Genomic DNA, 24443 nt, shown 5'->3' on the forward strand with positions numbered 1-24443 from the left:
TCTCATGACATAGTTTTTCTGTTTTAGCATACGTCAGTTTTGAAGTCTGTAATCTGCATTATATATAGTCTGCAGGTTGTGAGTGAGGTAGCCACTTTCTCCTTTACTGGAAAGGGGAATGTTTTCCTGTGCCACCATGTAATTTGCTTTGCAACAATTATTGCTGTTTGTAACCAGATCTTGTGATCACAAGACACATGTAGCTGAATTTAGAATCTGAAGAGAACACAGAAGGCAGCATGACTGCTTCTAAATGTCATTGATTTAATGATTTTAACTCATAAAAAATTTTAAAGTTCAAATGCATGAATCCAAATTATTAATTTCTGAAATGTACTTTAAATAAATTCAGCAGTGTTCTGTTGTTGGAAATGGTTGTCTATGCATTAGTTTATTTTCCCAAGTCTCTGCAGTTTCCTAACGTTTCCAGTGAGACAGTTTATCAGACTACTTATCTCTAGATTCTGTTTTTAAAATTATAGAAGCCAAATGTCATGGGTTCCAGACTTTGTAAGGAGTCCACACCTAGAAGCATGCCATGATTTTATAATCCTTTCTAGCCCTTTGATTAAGGAATCATAGATGTAAATGTAACTGGTTCTTTTACCAATTATTGCAGATGAAGTTTACAAATGTTTCTTTGTCTACCCCTTTTTTGGTCTGTTTTTTTCTTTAAGCGCTGAAAGAATCAAACAGGGAAACATTATTTTTGTTTAAGCTATCTTAGGTATAGTTTTTGAGTTCAAATGTACTGGCAATTGTATTTTCCCTGTTTTTTTTTTTTTGCTTAAACTATGTTCTTACATTTGTACCTCAAATAGGTTTATGTTATAAAATAGAAGGAAGAAAGCAACACAGAACCTATTTTATTCATCTTGAAATGATATTTTAACGTTTTCTCTACAAAGGATAAAGTAGGATATTAATGCCATTTTTAGCAGGTTAATATTCCTGTGACAAATGATGGTAATCAATTGACTGTCCCGTTCTACCTCCACTGAAATTTACATTTAGGAAAGTCACATTGTATGAGTTCATGATGAGAAAACAGGGAAAGAATAGAAGGCTTTGCAGTTGTCTTAAATTCTTTTTTTGGAAACAAGTGGGGTAAAAATATATACAGATCATATCTCATCTTGAGTTGTTTTCATGGCTTAATCATACCACTGAGAGTGAAGGAAATTGCCCAGTGGGTCAGTTCCACTAGGTCACTGAGTTCTAAAAGAAAGAGAAGTCAACAAATTCCCCTGGTTTGGAGGCCGAGATTCTAAATCCTAGGTCCTCCCTTGATCCATAATATGTTCATATGGAAAACATTTAATAATTTCTGAGGAGATTTCAAGATGAGGCAGCTCCTAGACCACTGTCTGCCTTTCATAAATGGTCAAATACTTGACTGACTAAGGCTTACCATCTCTGAGCCAAATTAAAAAACAATTGGCTCACTAGGACCCTGATCACTTAAAAGATGAATCTCTTTAAAGAAATGTATTTTCTCATCAGGTCTAATGTTTTCATAACACTTAAGCTTCCTCAAAAGCTAAAGAAAAATATTAAAATATTTAAGTGAAATGCGATAGTATTTTTGATTTTCTATAGAGTTATGCTAAATTCATTTAATGCAGTTTGGCTTTAAATAATCATTGTATATTAAGTGAATTAATGAAAATAAATGTTAAGATCTAAATAATATTAATTTCCAAAATGAATATCTAAGGTAAAAATAATGTTAAATTATCTAGCTTTTTAACTAGCGTTTATTCAGTAGAAGAATTTCTCCTTACTGATTATCCCTCAAGATTCAGGGTGACAAGATACCAAGATCTTTCATTGAAACTATTTTTTAAAACCTATCATTATAAAATTTATAATTATAAATTTTATTGCCTCAATATAACATTTTCTGGTGAGAGAGTCTTCTTACCAGCCAAGATAACGGCCTTCTTTTCCTGGGGAATATTTTAACGTTGTGTGAAAAGTGAATAGTCTTTTTAAAGGGGCTACTTAAGTCACAGTGCCATCAGTGGCGTTGCCCAAAACTTTTTCCACTGCTTACTTATTTTCCTTCCAGCTTATGTTTCTTGGGCTTCCCTGGTGGCTCAGACAGTAAAGAATCTGCCCACAATATGGGAGACCTGGGTTCAATCCCTGGATTGGGAAGATTTCCTGGAGGAGGGCATGGCAATCCACTCCAGTATTCTCGCCTGGAGGCTCCCCATAGAGGAGCCTGGTGGGCTACAGTCCATCGGATCACGGGGAGTTGGATAGGACTGAGCGACTAAGCACAGCACAGCGCTCAAGAGTTTGAGAACTGGCTCAAAGCCTTCTCAGTTTTGCATCTTAAATACTGTATTATATAGAGTCCGCAGGGATTGTTGTTCTTTACGCACCCACCTACAGAAACAATCCGGTTTAAAGAACCATTTTTCGTATGTGAAAGCGCCGCGTACGTGTGTGCTGTCGCTTCAGTCATGTCTGACTTGCTGCAACCCGACCCCGTAGGCTATAGCCCACCAGGCTCCTCTGTCCATAGCAATCTCCAGGCAAGAACACTGGAGTGGGTTGCGATGCCCTCCTCCAGGAGATCTTCCAGGCTCAGGGATCGAACCCATGTCTCTTATGTCTCCTGCATTGGCAGGCGGGTTCTTCAGTCCAAATCTTAACCATGAGGAAATACTAGAACATAAGACCTGCTTCTGACACTTGGTAATAGGTAAAGAAGAAACAATGGCACGCTAATAACAAATTTAATCCTTTCCCCCAAGATGAATGTATTACACCATAAATTGTTCATAGCCTACACCTCTGGTCTTAATTAGCCATCTCAAACCCTATACTGTAGGTCAACTGAGGTCATAAATAACATAAGAGGATTAACTTAAACCAACATCACAATTAGAAAGTAACTCAAAACATATGCTTTATTAAATACTCTAGATTTAGCATCTTTTTATGAATGAGAACCTGTGGTACTAGGATTCTTAATTTTCTTTCGTTCATGGAATTGATCAGAATCAAATTCCATGTGAATTAATTAAGAGAGGAAACCAAATTGGAGTTTCACTAAATAGAAAATACAGAATTTGATTGTTCTTAATCATAGTAGATTTCTTTAAAACCTTAGGCCGGTTAAATATTAACTAGTTCTGAGTTGAGACATCTTTGGAAATTATGCTAAACTGCCATGGATTGAAATTTCAGAAGGCAAGGACTTTGTATCTCTAGGAATTGGCTCAAGACTAAAATAATTATTGAGTGACTTAATGAATATTAAGTTAATACCTTAAAAAACAACTCAAAATTCTTTAAAGTCAGTAATACTAGTTTATCACTCAAAGTGCTTAACTCACCCAGTGAAGAGATGTTTTCAGAGTTGTTTTAATTTTGTCTTTATCAGATGAAAATAAAAAAAATCATCTGAAAAACATCTGTAAGATTATGACTGACGACAACCTTTTTATAGCTCATTATTCCTCACGGTAGATTCTGGGTGATATTCCTTTTAGAGAAACATTTGGTTGTCATGATGAATTTAAGTTATCAAAATTCTGTGGCCTATTTCTTCCTTTTCCTGGCTTCTCAGGAACACTTGGAGCTAAGTTTAAAGTCTAATTTTATTTCCTGTTGAGTGTTCTTAATAGTTGTTACCTCCTTTTATTGATATGTTTTCCCTTTTTATGTTTGTAGCCTCGTTCTTTTTAGAAATGTGTGATATATGTTAGTAATATCAGTCTTTTATCCTCAGTCCTCATCTTCAGTTCTTCTTTGAGTTTTCAGCATCGTTGACTTCTCTTTGAAACTCTTCCCTAGTAGTTTATGATATTCCTTCAGTGGATAAATACTTAGCAAGCGCTTACTAGGTGTCAGGCACTATTGGGGTCCTTCTCCTGACTCACACTGCTGTTCCATAAGTGCACGTTCCCCCAGGTTTTGTCACGGGTTCTGTGGTTTTCTTCCTCAGGATGCTGTCCCTGATTTAGGAACACATTCCCCTACTTGAAACTGCTGGGGCCAGATATGCTTCAGGATTCAGAGCTTTTTTATTTTAGAAAAGTCAGAGAGGGTATATTTACTATATGTTATGAAACATCCTTCCCAGAGCGGCAGTACTCTCTAATCAAACATGGTAATACTTCTGCAGTGAAGCTTAGGAATATTTCCAGGAAGTCTGATAAAGACTATGAAGTAGCCTCACTACAGTTCTTACCAGGTTTTGTTGCCAAATGCATTTAGCCCCCAATTTGGGAAAAGTGGGTTTCAAACTGTTAAGAAATTTTGAAATTGCAGATAAGGGATTGGTAGATCTCTTAAACACTAAATATCTCAAATCTCTGTCTGGTCCTACTTTTCTAAATATTTTGTGGACATCTTCACACAAGGGCCTATTAAATACTTAAATTTGTATTGAAGTGAAAATATTGCCTCCTTACCTGTTGATCTCATCCTGGGTTCTTACCTTGTTTGACTCCTAGCATCATCTCTCACTGAGTCCTGTGGAATCCATTATAATATATCCTCAACTCTTGGCCTGCTGTCCCTTGTCACTTCACTGAATTATGGTTCAGGCCTTCATTGCCTCTCTTCTCAGCTTTGTGGCTTCTCAAACCAGGGTGCGTGGACTAATTTATTTGTACGCTAGATAGCGTCACCAGCTCAATGGACATGAATTTGAGCAAAGTCCAGGTGATAGTGGAGGACAGAGGATCCTGGTGTCCTGTGGTCCATGTGGTCGCAGAGAGTCAGACACGACTTAGTGACTGAATAACAACAAATGTTAGACATTGGGAAACACAGACAAGACAGGTTTTTAAACTACAAGTTCATCTGTAAGAGCCTCTTGGTGGGGAAGGCTAGTAGAATGTGTGTGTTCGTTGCTCAGTTGTATCTGACTCTGCAACTAGTAAAGGACTGACTTAATAAATTAAGAAACACTTGGCACATGGGTATTTTTCATCCATTAAAAAGGATGAGATAGCTCAATATCTCAATTTCCAATACTTATTAAAGGAAAAATGCATGTTGTAGGGCAGGATATTGAGGTCCTATAGATAGTTTATGTAGAGGAAATTCTGGAAAGCAGCCCACCAATCCATAGTAGCATCTTTGGGGAGACAGTGGGGAATTTACTTTCTGATTTTTATAGTGTTACAAATATAATAAAACTACATATGTATATATAATTTCTTAATCCAAAAAAGAAGAAAAAAGCTTATGAGCAAGTTAAGTGTGATGAGAGGACTATAACATAATGTAACTAACTCTGCTTGCTCATGTTTGGGAAAGCTTAGAGAATGTTTTCCTTTGGGCATAGGAACAGACATCCCAATCAGAGCCAAGAGCGAACTCAACAACATCTGGATCTTAAAGGGTCTAGTGTGTTCTGGCAACAGCAGAGCAGTGCTGGGGGTTTGCTTCAGGGGAGACCAGGATTTGAGTCTGAGGTGAGATGTGGGAAGGTCTGGATGACTAATTAGAGCTGTGGACTTGACTAGTCACTGGGGAGCCTCTGGAGGTTGTTGATTTTGTATTAAGTGCATTTTTTATTTTGGAGTAATTTTAGATTTATAGAAAAGTTACAAAGAAAGAGTTCCTCCCCTCACCCCAGGAGTCTCCTTTTATGTTACCTTATAGTTTCCTGGTACATTTATCAAAACTAAGAAACCAATACTGGCCCATCACTTTTGCTCCAGGTTTTATTCAGATTTCACCCGTTTGCCCATCAACATGCTTCTGTTCCAGGAGTCAGTCTGTGATCCCACATTGCATTTAGTCATGTCTCCTTCGTGCTCTGTGACATTCCTCCCTCATTACTTTGACAGTTTTGAGGGGAACTGATCAGTCTGTAGAATGTCCTTCAATTTGAGTATGTTTGATATTCACTCATGGTCAGACTGGCATAACCCGTTTTTGAAAAAATAGCACAAAGGTGAAGTGCCTTTTTTATCCCATTATTCGTGGGCACATGATTATCCACATGTCATCACTGGTGATGTTAACCTTGTTCACTTCATTAAAGTCATATTGGCCAGGTTTCTCCTCTGTTAAGCTTCCCAGGAAGTTTTCCCCTTTTCACACTTCTCTGGTGTTTAAAATTTGTAGTATGTTGATTATAATTGATGTCTGCTGCTAGCTAAGTCACTTCAGTCATGTCCGACTGTGCGACCCCATAGATGGCAGCCCACCAGGCTCCACCATCCCTGGGATTCTCCAGGCAAGAACACTGGAGTGGGTTGCCATTTCCTTCTCCAATGCGTGAAAGTGAAAAGTGAAGGTGAAGTCACTCCATCGTGTCCAACTCTTCACGACCCCATGGACTGCAGCCTACCAGGCTCCTCCGTCCATGGGATTTTCTTTTTTTTTTTTTTTGTCCATGGGATTTTCCAGGCAAGAGTACTGGAGTGGGGTGCCATTGCCTTCTCCTATCGATAATTGATGTCTAATGCAACTCAAAGCAGTAAGGCCAGTCATATATTTAGGGCTGTTGGGATAGCTCCAAGTGAGAAATGACAGCTATCTGCACTTCCAGTGGCAGTGACAGTGAAAAGGGGGAGAGGCATTCAAGCTTTTCTGGCCAACAGAGTGGCTTATGGTAGCTTTGAAAGAAACAAGACAAGTCAAGATCACTTCACACCCATTAGGATAACTCTGAACAAAAAGATATTAAGTGTTGAGGATGTGGAGAAATTGGAATCCTCAAACACTGATGCTGGGAATGTAAAATGGTATAGCCACTTTGGAATAGTCTGGCAGTTCCTCAGAAAGTTAAACATACTTACCATTTGATACAGCAATTCCTCTCCTAAGTATATAAAGAGAAATAAAAACACAGGTGTATACTGAAATTAATGTTCATAGTTCATGAATGAGGTTATTAATGTTCATACATGAATATTCATAGTTCATTACAGCTAAATGGTGGAAAACATCCAGATGTAGAGCAGCTGATGAATGGATGAAAAAAATGTGGTATATCCATACAGTGGAGTATTTTTTGGCCATAAAAAGGGATGAAGCACTGATAGCACAGATGAACCTTGAAAACATTATGGTAAATAAGTCAGCGACAAAAGGCCATATATGATTCCATTTATATGAAATATCCCAGACGGGTAAATCTACAGAGACAGAAAAGTCGACTAGCTCCTTCTTAAGGGCAAGGTGGTGGTGTAGGGATTGGGCCATGACAGGTAAGTCATGATGAAAATGTTCTAAAATTGACTGTAGTCATGGATGTACAACTCTGTGTACTAAAAGCCACTGAAGTGTACACTTGAAATAGGTGAATCATATCTAAAAAATTATTACTAAATGTCAGGCAACACACGGCAGGGGAGCTGCATCTGTTCAAACGACACTCTTTCAAGCCAAAGTTCATAGGTAACACGGGGGCTAGAGAAATGGCACCATAAATCATTAGTATAAAGGATTCACTTGTCAGAAGTACCCTTGTCATTTAGTCCAGTTTACTAAACATAGTTGTTCAGGGGTTTCAAACAGGACACCTTTAACATTTAGTGTTTTCCGAGGTTAACACAATTGCGGGCTGACCCCTTTTCTGGCATTGAAGACAACACTGTGTTATTGAGATTGGCTGATGTCCCTCCTACACCTGAATTTCAATTACAGTTGTCTTTATGTAGGGACTTCCCTGGTGGCTCAGATGGTAAAGTGCCTGCCTGCAATGCGGGAGACCTGGGTTCAATCCCTGGGTCAGGAAGATCTCCTGGAGAAGGAAATGGCAACCCACTCCAGTATTCTTGCCTGGAAAATCCCATGGACAGAGGAGTCTGGTAGGCTACAGTCCATGGGGTCAGAGTATGTGTGTGCTCAGTTGTGTCCGATTCTTTGCAACCCCATGGACTGTAGCCTGCCAGGCTCTACTTGTCCATGGGATCTTCCTGGTAATACTGGAGTGCATTGCCATCTCCTGTTCCAAGGGACCTCAAAGGATCTTCCTGACCCAGGGATCAAACCTGCCTCTCCTTCATTGGCAGGCAGATTCTTTACCACTAGCACCACCTGGGAAAACCAAAATTGTCTTTCCTTACTGTAACAAAATGTTTTACCATGAGTAGCTCTGTTGCTTAAGTAATTTGTAGAATATTTGGGGATGAAATTGAAGATGTTACCAATTTAAATATTCTTGGCATGATCTACAACCTGAATGGATTTAGAATTTATTTCCTCACTGAAGAAAATGGGTCAAGCCATAAAACTTGTGGCTATACAGGTCACCAATTACTGTTGTACACTTGCAACATGTCACCTGGGTTGGTGGTATGAAGTACAATAATACAGAAATTTCAAATTAATTTGGACAGTTGTTATTAATAAAATCCTGAGAAAGAGATGCTATGATGGTTACTTTTTATGTGTCAGTTACAACTGGGCTAAGGGATACCCAGATAGCGGGTAAAACATTATTTCTGAGTATATCTGTGAGGGTGCTTCTGGAACAGATTGGCATCTAAATCAGTAGATTGAGTAAAGATGGCCCTTGCCAAAGTAGGTGGGCATCATTCAATCTGTTTATAAAGTTAAAATACAACAAAAAGGCGAAGGGCACATTTGCTCTCTCCTTAAACTGGAATGTTGATCTTCAACTGCCCTCTGACACTGGAGCTCCTGGTTTTGGGGCCTTTAGACTCTCGGACTTACAGCAGCATCCTCCCTGTTCTCAGGTCTTCGAACGTGGGCTGCAAGTGACACCATCAACTTCCCTTATTCTCAGGCTTTTGGACCTGCACTCTACACCACCGACTTTCTTGGTTCTCCAGTTTTGCAGATCTTGGTTCTCTAGATTGCAGATCGGGTGACTTCTCCACCTCCATAACCATGTCAACCAACTTGTGTAACACTTCATTTACATATACATATCCACATATACCCTATTGGTTCTGATTCTGTAGAATGCCCTAATACAAGTATTCAAAAATTACAGATGTTGGATTCTGTTTGCTTTAGTATCATCGTTTTTTCAGTGTCAAGGAAGTGATTAACTTGGTGTAGTTCATGAGGTAGCAGTACATTCTTAACACGGTTGGCCCAGGGTTTCATTTGGGAAATGTTAAGTCCTGACCTGACAGCTATTAAATTCCAAGTTTGTGCTTGAACAGGTGACTGAAAGAAGAAGAACAATATGACCAACAGCACATAAGCTTTTATTAATAAAGCAGAAAATGTAAGTTCAACGAAAAGCATTTAATCTGACTATATGCCAGAGAAATTATTCTTTATGAGAACTTAGGTGAGAACTGTCAATAAGCCAGTCCTGTCAAAAATGGCACACTGGAATATCTAATAAAGTTAGGTAAATGAAATTAAGAAGAAAACAAATATTAAAAATCACAGGAATTGCTCCTTCAAATATCAGGGGCCTCTTAATAGTCTTCAGTGTAGCTCATGGGCAATCATCAAAATAGTTCAACCATACTGCACAACTCCCAAAGGAAAAAACTGAGGGAACTCATGGGTAATCTTCACAGCCTCATTGTAAAGTCCAAGATCTGAAAGAAATAGGTTAGCAAACATTTAATCTACAGTGGAAAGTTGTAACATCAATTATTATTTAAAGAGTTCTACCTGTTTCTCTTTCCTCTCCCTTTTAGAGGAGAGAACTTATTTTCACAATCCATTTGCTAAAACTGTGATATGGGTCACATTTATTTAAGTATGGTTCCAAAAAATAAAAGTCATGCTGTAGAACTTCCATGATTTCCAAAATTCATGGAGTGTAACTTCCATTTTGACTTCCATCGTACAGGCACCATTCTTGCCTGGTTGTGATTTAGGTGTTGTGCATTATTTGATGCCTTTATATATTAAAATCAAATAAAAAAACTATTAACAGTATTTTTGTTTTGTTTACTTTGTTTTAAAAAATTCTCTTTCCACAAATATTAATCTTCATTGTGTTTCTTACATACAAAAGCATTATTTAGAAGTGGGCCAAAATGTCCTAGCATTTTCCTTTGGGATCAGAAAGTGATACAGAAATTCAAAGTGTAGCAGGACTGAAACTCAAGGCCAAGACATGGCAAGTTAAAAATAAAGTTGTTTTCCTCCTAATTACATGAATTACAGAATGTTTTACTTACCAAAAGGATGATTATCTTCTTTAAACTGGACATAAGATGCACACATAACGGTTGCCTTGGCCGTTACTCTTCCAACTACTTCCACGATTCCAGAGATTTCTTCATCAAGCTAACACAAAGAACAGAATGTCAACTTGGTGTTATCATCAAGCTAACACAAAGAACAAAATAATTAACTTGGAAAACTGTTCTAGATTTTACTAATCTTTCATTTCATGTAGCAAAATAATTTTAAGATTTATCAATGCAAAGATGGAATTGTCACTTGTTAAAAATGTTGGCGTGCTTATCACTCCAACATGCTGGTGTCAGCATGTCACCAGTCCAGGAACCTTTAGTCGTGGCTTCAGGTCTAAAGCGACAGCTAAATGTTTAAGTTGAAGACAAAAATCATTTAAAGATACTGAGACTGTCCAGTATTTCCACAAGGAGTAATTTGTTTAAAAGGACTCATTGAAAGGAACTTTCTATTATCTATATTTGTCCAGTGAGTTCTGTATGCATTAACCAAACAGCACACATATCTGTCTTCATAAAAGACAAAGAAAGTGTACCATAAACATAAACCGTAAAAGCAAGTGACAACTGAAAATAAATGTAAATAAAAATAGAAAATTGAATTAAAAAAATGTGAAACTACAGAGGAAGGGAAAAGTGATTTAAAAAATAATTTTTTTCTTAAGTGATTTTCTGGTCTTTCATAAGGAATGAGAGTTGTCAGCATTTATTTAAAAATGACAGAGCCCACAAAATCATTGGTTAGAAAAGTAAAGGGAAATGTAAAAGCAGGACACAAATTTTATTTGAGAGAAGTTTGATGAGCTGGTCCTTTATATGTCCACTCCAAGAATAAGAAACATCAGCAACAAACCAAATAAGATGAATTAATTATAATATACATAGAATTAATACTTAAACATACAGGCTCCATCAACTCAACAGTTACATTTTTTCCTTCACCATCTGAAAGAATAAACATTTTCCCAGTGGGATGAATCTGAAAAAGAAACACATAATTTTTTTAAAAGTCCATATAAACTGTTTAAAATCCCCTTAAAAAGACTAGAAGTTTGACAAAAGATGAGCAAATTGACCCACACTTAATTAGTGCACACAAAGCAATTTTTTTGAGCAGTTGAACTAGTTCACATTGTCTTGTGTTACTATACCTGATCAAACGATGCCTAAATTCGAATTTTAGATAAACCACCACCTTTTTAGTGCAAATGTGTCCTGTTAGTTTTATTTGCTAAATCTGGCAACCCAGATTTAGATCTAAGAACAAATTAGAAGTAAGAACAAATTAAGGAGGGTTCATATTATCTAAAAGTGAGATCTACTGGCATCCATGATTTAAACAGTATATATCTCACAGAGGGTATGTTTTAAAAAATTAGACATGAGGAAGTAAAGAGAAATTGGTTATTAGAACATCTGGGTTCTACTCCCGAGAGACAGCTGCAAAGAGTGCAGTCAGATCTGGTTTGAATGCCAGCTTTGCTACTTGCTGTGGCCTTAAGCACTTTTTAACCAGATGCCACTCCTACACAATTTCCATAACTGTGAAGTCCAAATATACCTACTGCAAGAAGATAATGTGACTGAAATAAACTAGTAAGTAAACTTTCATATAGAAGTTTTTCCTCGGTTCCCTGATCCTGAGCCTTTGGCCCTGTTTCTCACCAGTAGGATGAGGGGCTGCGCTCTTAACACTTGGGTAAGATAACAAACTGGCACTGGATCAGTAAAATACAATCAAGCAATGTTTCACAGAAAAGCGACTTCAACGATAAAACGTGGTTTGATAAAAGAGGAAACAGCAGAAAAGGAAACAAGAAAACTGGACTAGCTGTCAAGGCCGGCTAATAGAAAACAGATGGAGTTTTGTCTATAATTTCAAGTAAAAAACGAGGGCGGGACAGTAGAACGGAGTGCGTTCGAAAACTTCGCGATTCCGCGCGCTAAGAGCCCAACATTGGGCTACAGTGGTCAAAAAGTGTGCAAACAGTTCCGCTGCGAGAAATAAAGCAATTCGGGGCGCAGTGATGCTCTCTTCCACCCTCCGTTACCTACCCCGGGGCCGCCAGCCCGACGGCCATGGGGCCCCTCCACCCAAAAAGCCCAGGGCGGTGAGCGCGCGCACCTTCTCCAGCCTCCCTACGAAGCAGACCGGCTGGTCGATGAACTGAGCTAGCATGCTGGCGTTGATGCGCGCCTTGGGCGACTCCATCACGTCCACCATGATTGCAACGCAAGGAAGGTAGCCGGCGGGAAACAAGCCGACCACTGAGACTGTGCTCCCAGCTGACGTCTACGGGGCGGATTCCCCCGGATCCAATCGGCGGAGACTAGCATTCTCTCTCCGCCAATCAAACGTGCCGATATCTCCATAGCACTCGCGCAGTCTGGGACAACGAGGAAGGCAAGGATGCGTCCGGAAGTGGGGACCGGCTGCTTAGTGACGCGCGGCGTCCCGGAAGTTACCCGGGTCCTCTGCGAGGCGCGCGTAGGGGCAGGGCTTGGATGGGGCGGGGCTGAGGCTCCCTCCTTCTGAGACCTCGGTCCTTGCTGCGGCTGAACCCCGGAAGCAAGGTGGCGGACTCAGGTGCCGGTACGACGGGGGACTGCGGCGCGAGCATAAGGTATCTCTTCTCGCGGGAGTCGCCGCATCCTCCCGGTTGCCATTTCTCCCCACGGACGTTTGCGGGAGGGGCGGGAATCGGTGCCTGTTTCGGAGCTGCGCCACTAGCTGTCTGTGTTTCCCCAGTTCTCCTGCAAGGGAAACTCGGAGTTCATGCTGAAATCTAGGGAGCCGGGCTCATTTTGACCCTCTCTGTCCTAGAGCTAGGAAGTGGGGTCCCCAGTGATTCTCATCGCCCTGCGGGAAGCTCCTGCAGCTCGGTGGCCGAGGGTCGTTGATTTTCTGCCCCAGCTGCGTCACTTTCCAACGTCCGTTTCACCACCTGTGAGAGAAGGGGCCGCGACCCTTTCTGGTCTCGACATTCTGGCCCCACTGGAGGTGCGGGTTTTCTCACGTCACCTCCGTGTCAGGAGCGAATTGAAGCGTTTGGGAGTGGGTGAGGGAACGGTCACTGGACTGAGAGAGGAGATGGATTCAAATGACTCTTAGATCCTTAGCAGGTGCGCTTCTTCCAGAAACACGATTTCCCTCTCCGCAGAATGAGGTTAGGTAACTTTCATTGCAAAGTCCCAGCTGATTTAAGTTTTGTCCATATGATTCACGGACTCTCTTTTCGTAATTCCCAGTAATTTTCCCTATTGCTTTTCACACCTCAGGATTCTGGAGGGGAGATCGCGTGTGAAAGACAACCTGTTTCCAGGAGATTTGGGGCGGGGGGGTGGATTCTTGAATCTGTTGTTGGCTTATATCGCTGTTGATTTTCGGGCCGTTATCCTACGGGATTTGGTACCTGCCTTGCTAGGGATATTTCAGAATGAGTGCTCATAAAAATACCTGCCAAGGCTGCTCCAGAAGTTGGAGAAGTTTTTTTTTTTTTTTTTTTTTAATTGGGATGTTATTATTTTTTAGGAAACCGAATCCATAAATTAGCCTAAAACCATTCGGATACCTATCTAGGGTCTCGGGTTTAGTCCCACAGTTGCCTAAGCTAAGAAGATCCTGTTTGAAATGCCACTCAGCACTTTAAGATGGAAATCTGATATCTTAATTAAAGGATAGTTCGCCTCTCTATTTAGCAACTTAGTATTTATGTACATATTCTTACCTTTTAATGTTGCTGTTACTAAGACAAGTTTAAAGGATTTCATTAGCAGAAATACGGTGCATGTCAGTGGGTATAAAAGAAGTGGTTGCAAGTCAGTAGAGTCTGTGCAAAGCTTTCACATCTTTTGCACTTCAGTGATGTTTGGAAACCAAGTTGATTGCGTTATACAGGGAGGAGTACACATAAATGTCTTTAATAGCAATTTTTTTTTTTTTTTTAAAGAGCAGCCCCTAAAGTGCCAGATCTCAATAGCACTTTTATAGCAATGAAAAAAACCACTTTTACCTACCAAGAGCATTTTTTTTTTAAATAGGGAGATGAGCAAGAAGATATTTTCAAATAGCTTCTTGGATATTTTTTTGTTCATTTAAAATTTATTGTGTAATATCTCATGCACAGTGAAGAGTAGATCCAACTGATATGTATAGTTTCCAGAGAAATGAAATGAACCCAGTTGGACCTCTCATTTAGCTAAAGAAATGGAACTTTACCAGTTAGGGGTTGTCACTTCCTCAGTTGAAGTCCTTCTCTCACCCAGCTAGAAATAAACACTATCTTGAAATTTGAGTTAAGCACCCTTTTTTTCTATATAATTTTATCATACATGTAGCTGTTTCTAAACAGTGTGGTACCAATTTATCCTCCTGTCAGGAGTGTAGGAGAATTCCAGTTGATCCACATCACCTCATAGGCCAGAGTAGATGTTGGGAAATCAGCCATGTAGTCCCCATTCCAAATCCAAAGAAGTGGACACACAAAGGGTCTGTCTTCATGGACTCAGCTTCCTTTAAAGAGCCTTCCTGGAAGTCCTTCACAACTTGACTTTCTACTTACTAGGTTAGGGACTTTTCCTTCTGTTCCTAGTTTGATAAAAGTTTTAATTGAGTGGTTATGAAATTTGATCAAATGAATTTTTTTTGCATTGAGATGATTGAATGTATTTTCAATGTTGAATAACATTCGCATTCCTGGAAGAAATACAACTTGGTTATGATACATTATTTTTTATTCTGTATTCTTGGGTTTGATTTGCTATTGTTTTGTTTAAAATGATTTTTGCATTCATGTTCATGAATGAGATTGGCCTGCAGTTTTTCTTTCTCGTGTAGTCTTTGCGAGATTTTTGTATTATTTAATATTAGCATTACAGTAGTCTCATGAAATGGAGAAGGCAATGGCACCCCACTCCAGTACTCTTGCCTGGAAAATCCCATGGACAGAGGAGCCTGGTAGGCTGCAGTCCATGGGGTTGCTAAGAGTCAGGCACGACTGAGCGATTTCACTTTCACTTTTCACTTTCATGCATTGGAGAAGGAAATGGCTACCCGCTCCAGTATTCTTGGCCCGGAGAATTCCAGGGACGGGGAGCCTGGTGGGCTGCCGTCTCTGCGGTCGCACAGAGTCAGACACGACTGAAGCGACTTAGCAGCAGCAGCAGTAGTCTCATGAAATAAGTTGTGGAATGGTTTTTTGTATTCTCTAGGGTTTTATGTAAAACTGGAGACACCTGTTTTTTGATGTTAGGCAGAACTCACCTGTAAAACATTCTGGGTTTGGTATAGTTATCTTCTATTGTTGCTTAGTTTTTATATCTGACTCTTGTGTGACCCCATGGGCTGTAGCCCACCAGGCTTCTCTGTCTATGGGGTTTTCTAAGGCAAGAATCCTGGAGTGGGTTGCCATTTCCCCTCCACGGAATCTTCTGACCCAGGGATCTAACCCACATTATCTTAACATTGGCAGGTGGATTCTTTATCATTGAGTCACCAGAGAAGCCCATAATTAACTGTACCTGCTGCCTTGGGCATAGCCCACAAATGTTCCTAAGTAGATTTCAATAAGTTCTAAGTATTTTCTAGTGTCTTACATACTCTCTGATTCAAGGGCTGTTTTTGTTTCCAAGTATATAGATTTTGGGCTTCCTTGGTGGCTCTGTGGTAAAGAATCTGCTTCCAATGAGGGAGACTTGGATTCCATCCCTAGGTGGGGAAGGTTCCCTGAAGGAGGAAATGGCAGCCCACTCCAGTATTCTTGCTTGAAGAATCCCATGGACAGAGGAGCCTGGTGGGCTACAGGCCATAGGGTCTCAAAGAGTTCGACACAACTGAACAGCTGAACACACACATAAAAGTTTTACTTATTAAAGTCGTTGTGTTCTTAATTTATAGTGTGAATTGCATTATCCTCAAATGGTATGGTCTGATACTGTGAAAGTATGAGGCTTGCTTTAAGACTTATGAAGTATATGGACAGCTTTTTGCAAATGATTCATGTATTCTTGGGAAAAATTTGTGTTTTCCAGTTACTGGATCAAGCTTGTTAATTGCAGTGTTCAGCTGTTTCTACTTTTGTTTGATTAATGTCTCATTATAGAGATAATTGCAGATGGTAGCATTGGCAATTTCTGCTTGAACTTCTGACAACTTGTGTTATATATTTTTGAAGATGTGCTTTTCAGTACACACAGATGAAGATTATGAAGGAAAATGGTGCAGTGAAGTAGTGACTATTTCCAGTCATGCTTTTTGCCTTAAAGTTAATTTTGTTGCTAATACTGTTGATACACCGGCTTTCTTTTGGTTAAATTTTCTGTTATCTCTTTTTCTGTCCTATACTTCACCTAAGGGAGGCAAGACTTTTGAGCTTTAGCGTTCATTTCCTCATCTCTTTGGTGGCTTATTGGAGTGCTGACCTGGTAAGTCTTAGCTCAAAGAGGGAGCAGGTTGATAGCACATTACTGACAAGGGGATTTTGTAGAAACTAACGTCTGTGGCTGGCAATTTATGTAAGTAAATATTGGAGCATCTCCAGTCAATAATATTCAGGTAACAAAGACATATTAATGTCTCTGGTCAGTAAGTTGATGCCAGCCTGTCAGCTCCAGCAGTTCCTCCCTAACAATGTGCTTCATTGACCAGTAGGCTTCCATTCGGACGGAATTTCCCAAATGTGTGGAGGTTGGATTCTTTTTATTTTTTTCAAATTGTAGTTGTATACTTGATTTGCAGTATTGTTAGTTTCAGATGTACAAAGTGACTCGGTTTTATATTCTTTTCAGAATCTTTTCTGTTGTAAGTTATTGCAAGATATTAAATACAGTTCCCTCTGTGCGTGTGTGTGCTTAGTCACTCAGTTGTGTCCGACTCTTTGCAACCCCATGGATAGCAGCCCGCCAGGCTCCTCTGTCCGTGGGGCTTCTCCAGGCAAGAGTACTGGAGTGGGTTGCCATGCCGTCCTCCAGGGGATCTTCCCAACCCAGGGATCAAACCCAGGTCTCCTGCACTGCAGGCGAATTCTTTACTGTCTGAACCACCAGAGAAGCCCATAGTTCCCTGTGCTGTACAGTAAATCTCTGTTATATCTGTTAATCCCATATTTCTAATTTATCCTGACTCACTCCCTTCTCCCCTTTGTTAACCATAAGTTCATTTTCTATGCCTGTGAATCTTGTGTTTATAATTTTGGATTATTTTTTAGATTGCACGTGAGTGATGTCAAATAGTATTTGTCTTTCTCTGTCTGACTTCACTGAGTGTAATGTTCTTTAGGTCCATCTCGGTTGCTTCTAGTGGCAACGTTTCATTCTTGTTTCGTGACCAAGTAATAGTCGACTGTGTGTACATGTGCATACGCACACCACCTCTTTTTAAGCCGGTCATCTGTTGATGGGCCCTGGGGTTGTTTCCATGCCTTTCCTATTGTAAATAGTGGGGCTGTGATCATTGCTGTGCATGTATCTTTTCAAATTAAAGTTTTCATCTTTTCTGGATATATGCTCAGGAGTGGGATCGCTGGGTCATATGATAATTTTAATTTGTTTTTTTAAGGACCCTCTGTACTGTTTTTCATGGTGGCTGCACCAGTTTACATTCCCACCAACTGTGTTCTCCACACCCTCCCCAGCATTTTAGTTTGTTGTAGATTTTTTGATGATGGCCATTCTGACTGGTGTGAGGTGATACCGCCTTATGGTTTTGAATTGCATTTCTCTAAACATTAGCAGTGTTGAGTATCTTTTCATGTGTCTTTTGGCCATCTGTATGTCTTCTTTAGAAAAATATATATTTAGGTCTTCTGTTCATTTATTGATTGGGATATTTGTCTTTTCAATATGAGTTGTATGACCTGTTTGTATTTTTTGGATATTGACTCCTTATTTGTCAGATTGTTTGCGAATATCTTCTCCCATTCCATATGTTGTATTTTTGTTTATGGTTTCCTTTGCTGTGCAAAAGTTCTTAAGTTTTTTTAGGCCCCATTTGTTTATTTTTGCTCTTATTTCTTATGCCTTGGAAAACTGATCTAAGAAAATATTGGTACAATTTATATAAGAGAATGTTTCACCTATGTTCTGTTCTAGGAGTTTTATGGTATCATGTCTTATATTAAGGTCTTTAAACCATTTTGAGTTTATTTTTGTATATGGTGTGAGGGATTATTCTGATTTCATTGACTTGTATGTAACTTTCCCATCACCATTTGTTGAAGAGAATTTCTTTTCTTCATGGTATATTCTTGCCTCCTTTATTGAAGATGAATTGATTGTAGATGTGGGTTTATTTCTGGGCGCTCTGTTCTGTTCCAGTGATCTACATGTCTGTTTTTGTGCTGTTTTGATTACTGTAGCTTTGTAGTATAATGCAAAGTCTAGAAAGGTTATGTTGGAGAAGGCAATGGCAACCCACTCCAGTACTCTTGCCTGGAAAATCCTATGGACGGAGGAGCCTGGTGGGCTGCACACACAACTGAGCGTCTTCACTTTCATGCATTGGAGAAGGAAATGGCACCCCACTCCAGTGTTCTTGCCTGGAGAATCCCAGGGATGGGGGAGCCTGGTGGGCTGCCGTCTATGGGGTCGCACAGAGTCGCACACAACTGACGCGACTTAGCAGCAGCAGAAAGGTTATGTGGAAGCTGGATTCTTTTTTTCTGAGAACACTAGTGTTTGGTGGATCACAGGTTCTTTGCCACTTTGCTTGTTATGGTTTTCCCCATATACCTTGTTTGATAAATTTATGCTCTGTGACCTTGTGGTATTTGTGTCGGTGTTGGCCTGTGTCCTTATGTTTTACGTGTATCTTTTGTAAATAGTGCATATAGCTTGAGGTTTAGTTTTTATACCTTTTGTCCATTTGCATTGATTGTCGTCACTAATGTTTTTGGATTCACTTTGGCAGTCATTTTGCACTTCTTGTGTATTCTGCTTTTTGTTGTTGTTTTCTCCTCTCTTCTTTAGATTTGACTTTTTAAATTTTTTCTGTAATTCTGTTTTATTCTTCTGTATTATATATTCTGTTATATATTCTTCAAAAAAACTTTGTGATCACCCTTTAATGAGCACATTAAAGCCTAAAGTTACTTTTCTCTGTGTCAAGATGAGAACCTGAAACTCCACGGCCCTTTTTTCAATTGTATGCTGTTGTCTACAGTTTTAATTCTACTTTGATTAGGTGTTATTATATGGTTGCTTAGCGGTAAAGAATCTGCCTGCAATGCAAGAGATGCAGGTTCAGTCCCTGTGTTGAAAAGATCCCCTGGAGAAGGAAATGGCAACCCACTCCAGTATTCTCACCTGGGAAATCACATGGATAGAGGAGCCTGGTGGGCTACAGTCTATGGGGTCACAAAGAGTCAGACACGATTGAGCAACTAAGCATGAACACATTATCTTACGCAGTTAATACTTGTTTGGAACTGTTCATATGTATCATTTTCTTTTTATTTTTTAAGACAAAGAATCTGTCTTTACTTTTTATTTTTACATCTCACCTCTTTTTCTGTTGTTTCCCCCTGCCTTTTTCTGAGGTACCTTCTTTAGAAGTTTCTTCAATGGGAATCATTGGTAGTATGTACAACAGTTTGTGTTTCTCTGAATATGCTGATTTCATCTTTGTTTTCAAAAGGCAGATTTATTATCTATATAGAATTCTAAGTGGACAATTAATTTCTCTTAAGGCTGCTGCTGCTGCTAAGTCGCTTCAGTCGTGTCCAACTCTGTGCGACCCCATGGACGGCAGCCCACCAGGCTCCCCCGTCCCTGGGATTCTCCAGGCAAGAACACTGGAGTGGGTTGCCATTTCCTTCTCCAATGCATGAAAGTGAAAAGTGAAAGTGAAGTCGCTTAGTTGTGTCTGACTCTTAGCGACCCCATGGACTGCAGCCTACCAGGCTCCTCCGTCCATGGGACTTTCCAGGCAAGAGTACTGGAGTGGGGTGCCATTGCCTTCTCCATCTCTTAAGGCTACTCTGGTACTATTTTACTCTTAATTTGCTTTTCATTTAAATTGTGATTTTGTTATAAGTTTTCATGTCTCTATCTGCTTGATCTTCAGTTTGTTTGTAATGTGTACTGATGAAGAGTTCTTTTAGTTTTGTGGTGAATATTTTGTGCTTTGTGAATCTGATAATCTTGTCTTGATCAGCACTGGGACATTTTCAACCATTATATTTTTGAATATTGTTTCTCTCCTATTCTCTAACTCCTTCTGGAATTCCAGTTAGAAGTAAGAAGTAAGGGTGTGCTTTTTACCTTTGTTTTATGATTCAGTGGTTTTGATTCTTTGTGCTGAATTCTGGATAATTTTTTCAGATCTTCCAGTTTACTAATTCTTTATGCAGTTGTGACTCATCTGCTATAATTTCAATACTAGTTTTTTTTCCTGGAAGTTCTGTTTGGTTCTTTATACACATCTTAATTGTTATTTGATGCTCTTTTGTCATAGTTTCAGGCCTCCCTTTATTTCTTCATATTTCACAGAGTGTAAGGTGAGTCTGTTTAGAGCCTGGTTTTGATATGCACAGTCTTTATGGGTCTGATTCTGTAGAGGTTTTTGATTCTGTTTGAGTCTTCCTTACTGTGGCTTGTATCTTTATTTGTACAGTATTTTTTTTTTTTATTATGAATTCACGTTTCTTGAAACTTTTTTGTTGACTTTTTTGAGGTTTAGTTTGAAGGCGTTGTCCTCCAGAGAGATCTGTGTTTCCTCCTTCCAAGTTGTTGGCTCCCAGACTTTGTCGTTGTTCCTGCGGTGGCAGTGGCGGCTTCGTCGCTAAGTCGTGTCCAGCTTTTGCGCCTCCATGCACTGTAGCCCCCCGGGCTCCTCTGTCCACGGGCTTCTCCCTGTGGGACCTGGATAATTAAAACCCAGGCTTTTAGCCATTAGCAATCAGTAATGGCTGCAGGGAAAATGTTAACTGTAGTCCTTGCGTATAACCTTGTGGATTTATGGATTCTTGTGTTTTCTGCCTTCTATAGATTTTCTTTGTTCTTTTTTTGGGTTAGTCATACATTAAAAATAGATATTTATATTTAAAACATTACCACAAGCGCCCTTTTAGAGAGCCACTGTGGGGATTCTGTTGGTTGTTAGGGCTGACAAAGTGTCAGTGAAGTGTAGCAGTGCGCCAAGGGGCGCAAGGATTCAGGATGAAGGGCTGGGCTTGGTTTTTCTCCCTCGGTCTTGTCTCGTCGTTGCAGAGAATTGAAACGACAGACTACTCACCGCTCAAACAGTCATGGTTTATTAAGCAGGCAGCAGCAGTATTTTCTTGAGGTTTTGTCTTGTTGTAACAGAGACTTGGAAGGGCAGACTATCTACAGCTCAGTTAGAGCTCCCACGTCTCTAGATGTGAGAGGGGCCAAGCGACTCCCATAGGAGTGTTCTCCACTCCCTTTGGCTTCCCTTTTTATGTCTTTTGTCTTTGAGCCTTTATAGTCCCTGGAGCCTGATTGGTTTTGCTGGTGCAAAGTAGGGCTTTTACCCGCAACCGAATAGGGTGAGTGCTGAAGGCCAGTCAGGGAAGGGGCCGTGTTTGGGTGTTTTCTCACCAGAGTTTCTTGCTCCAGTCTGAGGCTTCCCCTTTCTGTGGGCTTTTCCCTTTCTCTGACCCTTTCGGGGGCTTTTTCTAGTCACTGTTTTTCTTGAACTACCATTTTGGACTGCTCCTTCCCTACTCTTAACTACCTAACAAAGGGGAGTAGACACAAGAACTTGGAATGTCCTCCTTATATGCCATGCGGAGGGGTTGAGCTTAGTAGTGAGGCTGGCGGACCAAGGGCGTGAAGTTTGACATTTTAAGTTGAGTATTCTGCGTTCATGATGATGAATGGCTTGAAGTATAGTAATCAAGGTGCTTTTGGTACAAATAACATGACCTCTTTAAACCAGCTTAAACTGTTTTTTGTGATGAATTGTGGTAAAATGTGCGTAACAAGATCTTACATCTTAACCATTTTAATTGCTGGCTCCGTGGCATTGGGCGTGTCCACGTGTGCAGCCACTGCTGTCACCCAGCTCCTGAGCTTTGTCGTCATGCAGACTGAAATTCCGTGCTCATCTCACCGTTGATGGGTTTGACTACTCTAGGAACCTCCTGTAAGTAGAATGACACAGCACGTGTCCTTTCCTGTCTGGCTTATTTCATTTGATGTCTTCAAGGTTCTATATTGTAGTAGGTATCAGAGTTTCGTTCCTTTTCATGCTGAATTATAGTCCACTGTGTGTAGTGAATACTACATTTTGTTTACCCTTTCTTCTTTTGGGGTACATGTATCAAAAGGAAACTGATTAGAACTTCTTCGGGTTAGCTTGACTGGCCTAAAATTATTAGCCTCACAAAGGACCGGAACCATGAATAGGTAAGCTTTCAGAATCCAGGATGTCTTCGTTCTCTTTTTTAAAAAAATTAATCAATTTACCCACTTGTGGCTGTGCTAGGTCTTCGTTGCTGCACACAGACTTTCTCTCGTTGCGACGAGCTGGTGCTGCTCTCTACTTGCGGCGTGCCGGCTGCTCACTGGGGTGGCGTGGAGCAGCGGCTCCAGGGCGCACAGGCTTCAGTAGTTGTGGCACGAGGGCTCAGTCGCCCTGTGCCGTGTGGGATCCCCCTGGATCAGGGATTGAACCCACGTGGCCTGCATTGGCAAGTTGATTCTTAACCACTGGACAACCAGGGAAGTCCAGCGCCAACTGATCATCTCTCAATTCCACAGTGAGTCTTGCTTGCCCAGCTGTGTGACATGAAGCTGGATTCTGTAAACCATTTTCCTTTGGAATATTAGGCATTCCCAGCAGAGGGCCCTGAAGGTACACTGCAAGGCTGTTGTGTCCGGAAGACCCCTTCCTCCCAGGCTCCAGTCCCGGGTGCGACCTTTCAGCGGGAGCCCAGCTGCCTATTCAGAGGTCAGGTTGTGACCCTGAGGCCTCGCCCTGCCCGCGGCCCAGCTCCAGCCTGCTCTCTGCCGAGTTCCTCCGCTGCTCCTGATACAGTTTCTGTCCCTCCAAGGAGGTCTGAATCCCCACAATCTTCATCTTGTGGGGTGGGGTGCTTAACTACCTTACGGTCCACTCTTCTACAGCCTAGAGATAGTGGCTAACTTTTTTTTGGAGGGGGGCAGAGTTTGCACTGCTATTTTTCTTTGAAATCTTATTCCTTTTGAATATTTACTTCCTGCTGCTGCTAAGTCACTTCAGTCGTGTCCGACTCTGTGCGACCCCATAGATGGCAGCCCATCAGGCTCTCCCGTCCCTGGGATTCTCCAGGCAAGAACACTGGAGTGGGTTGCCATTTCCTTCTCCAATGCATGAAAGTGAAAAGTGAAAGTGAAGTCGCTCAGTCGTGTCCAACCCTCAGCGACCCCATGGACTGCAGCCTTCCGGGCTCCCCCGTCCCTGGGATTCTCCAGGCAAGAACACTGGAGTGGGTTGCCATTTCCTTCTCCATTGCATGAAAGTGAAAAGTGAAAGTGAAGTCACTCAGTCGTGTCCAACCCTCAGCGACCCCATGGACTACAGCCTTCCAGGCTCCTCCGTCCATGGGATTTTCCAGGCAAGAGTACTGGAGTGGGGTGCCATTGCCTTCCAGTTAACAATTCATTGTGTTACATTTTCCCTGCTCAAACAACTGGTGTGATTTCTATTTCCTGACTGGACCCTGACTGATACATATATATGATCATTTTGCAAAAATTTATCAAGCTTTATACTTAAAGATTGTGCACTTCACATATCTTATTCTTGGTGTACAATTATCTGAATTGGTAAATACACTGATACATAAGAATAAATGTTTAATGTGAATTATTAAAAGGCTATGAACATATTACCTCTCAGTTGCTGTTATAGATTGTTTCTTGCTAATTTTAAACTAGACACTATATTTAAAGAGTGCACATCTTGTAAACTTTTAAAATATTCAACAGTGGTCCATGAATGCTGTTAATTTCTGGAATAAACAAAAATAAGCAACTCCCCCTGCCCCTTTACAAATCTTACATGCTTGTGGAGGTAGTATCATAGAAAGGCTAAGTAACATCTGTTGTACGCTTTTAAGACTCTAAACATCTCAAAGCAGGTTTATTTCCCATCTACCCCAAGATGGCACTTGCCTCATCAGGTGCTCAGCAAACATCTGATGAAGTAGGACACTTCATTGACACACAGTAACTTTGGCAGGCTGCTGTTTAGTGGCCAAGTCGTGGCTGACTGTTATGCTCCCGGGGTCTCCTGCCTTGCAGGTGAATTCTTTACCAGCTGAGCTATGTGTGCTGGGAATGACTCAGGCTTGAACACTGATGCAATACAGCACAGAGTGGAGGATA

General features: G+C 40.6%; 2 protein-coding genes across 2 annotated transcripts in view; one reads left to right on the forward strand and one right to left on the reverse strand.

Moving 5' to 3' along the window:
* Positions 1-9197: 9197 nt before the first annotated feature.
* Positions 9198-12403, reverse strand: RPA3 (replication protein A3). Its single transcript, XM_006059937.4, has 4 exons — positions 12241-12403; positions 11020-11094; positions 10098-10206; positions 9198-9506 (listed from the first exon to the last, which is right to left on the reverse strand). Exons 1-4 carry the CDS (start codon positions 12337-12339, stop codon positions 9424-9426), a joined length of 366 nt encoding a protein of 121 aa, XP_006059999.1. The 5' UTR covers positions 12340-12403; the 3' UTR covers positions 9198-9423.
* Positions 12404-12541: 138 nt separating this feature from the next.
* UMAD1 (UBAP1-MVB12-associated (UMA) domain containing 1) overlaps positions 12542-24443 on the forward strand; it is a 295711-nt gene continuing 283809 nt past the window's right edge. The window contains exon 1 of the mRNA XM_025290894.3: positions 12542-12739. The gene's annotated coding sequence lies outside the window, so the exon portion shown is untranslated. The remainder of the gene's footprint in view (positions 12740-24443) is intronic.

The sequence above is a fragment of the Bubalus bubalis genome, chromosome 8, assembly GCF_019923935.1.
Source record: "Bubalus bubalis isolate 160015118507 breed Murrah chromosome 8, NDDB_SH_1, whole genome shotgun sequence".
Lineage (NCBI taxonomy): Eukaryota > Metazoa > Chordata > Mammalia > Artiodactyla > Bovidae > Bubalus > Bubalus bubalis.

Coding starts and splice junctions, on each gene's coding strand:
- RPA3 (XM_006059937.4), bottom strand. CDS start 12,339: ATGGTGGACGTGATGGAGTCGCCCAAGGCGCGCATCAACGCCAGCATG. Junction 11,095..12,240: donor TCGTAGGGAGGCTGGAGAAG/GTGCGCGCGCTC, acceptor TTTCTTTTTCAG/ATTCATCCCACTGGGAAAAT. Junction 9,507..10,097: donor AGAAGATAATCATCCTTTTG/GTAAGTAAAACA, acceptor TATTTCTTTCAG/ATCTTGGACTTTACAATGAG.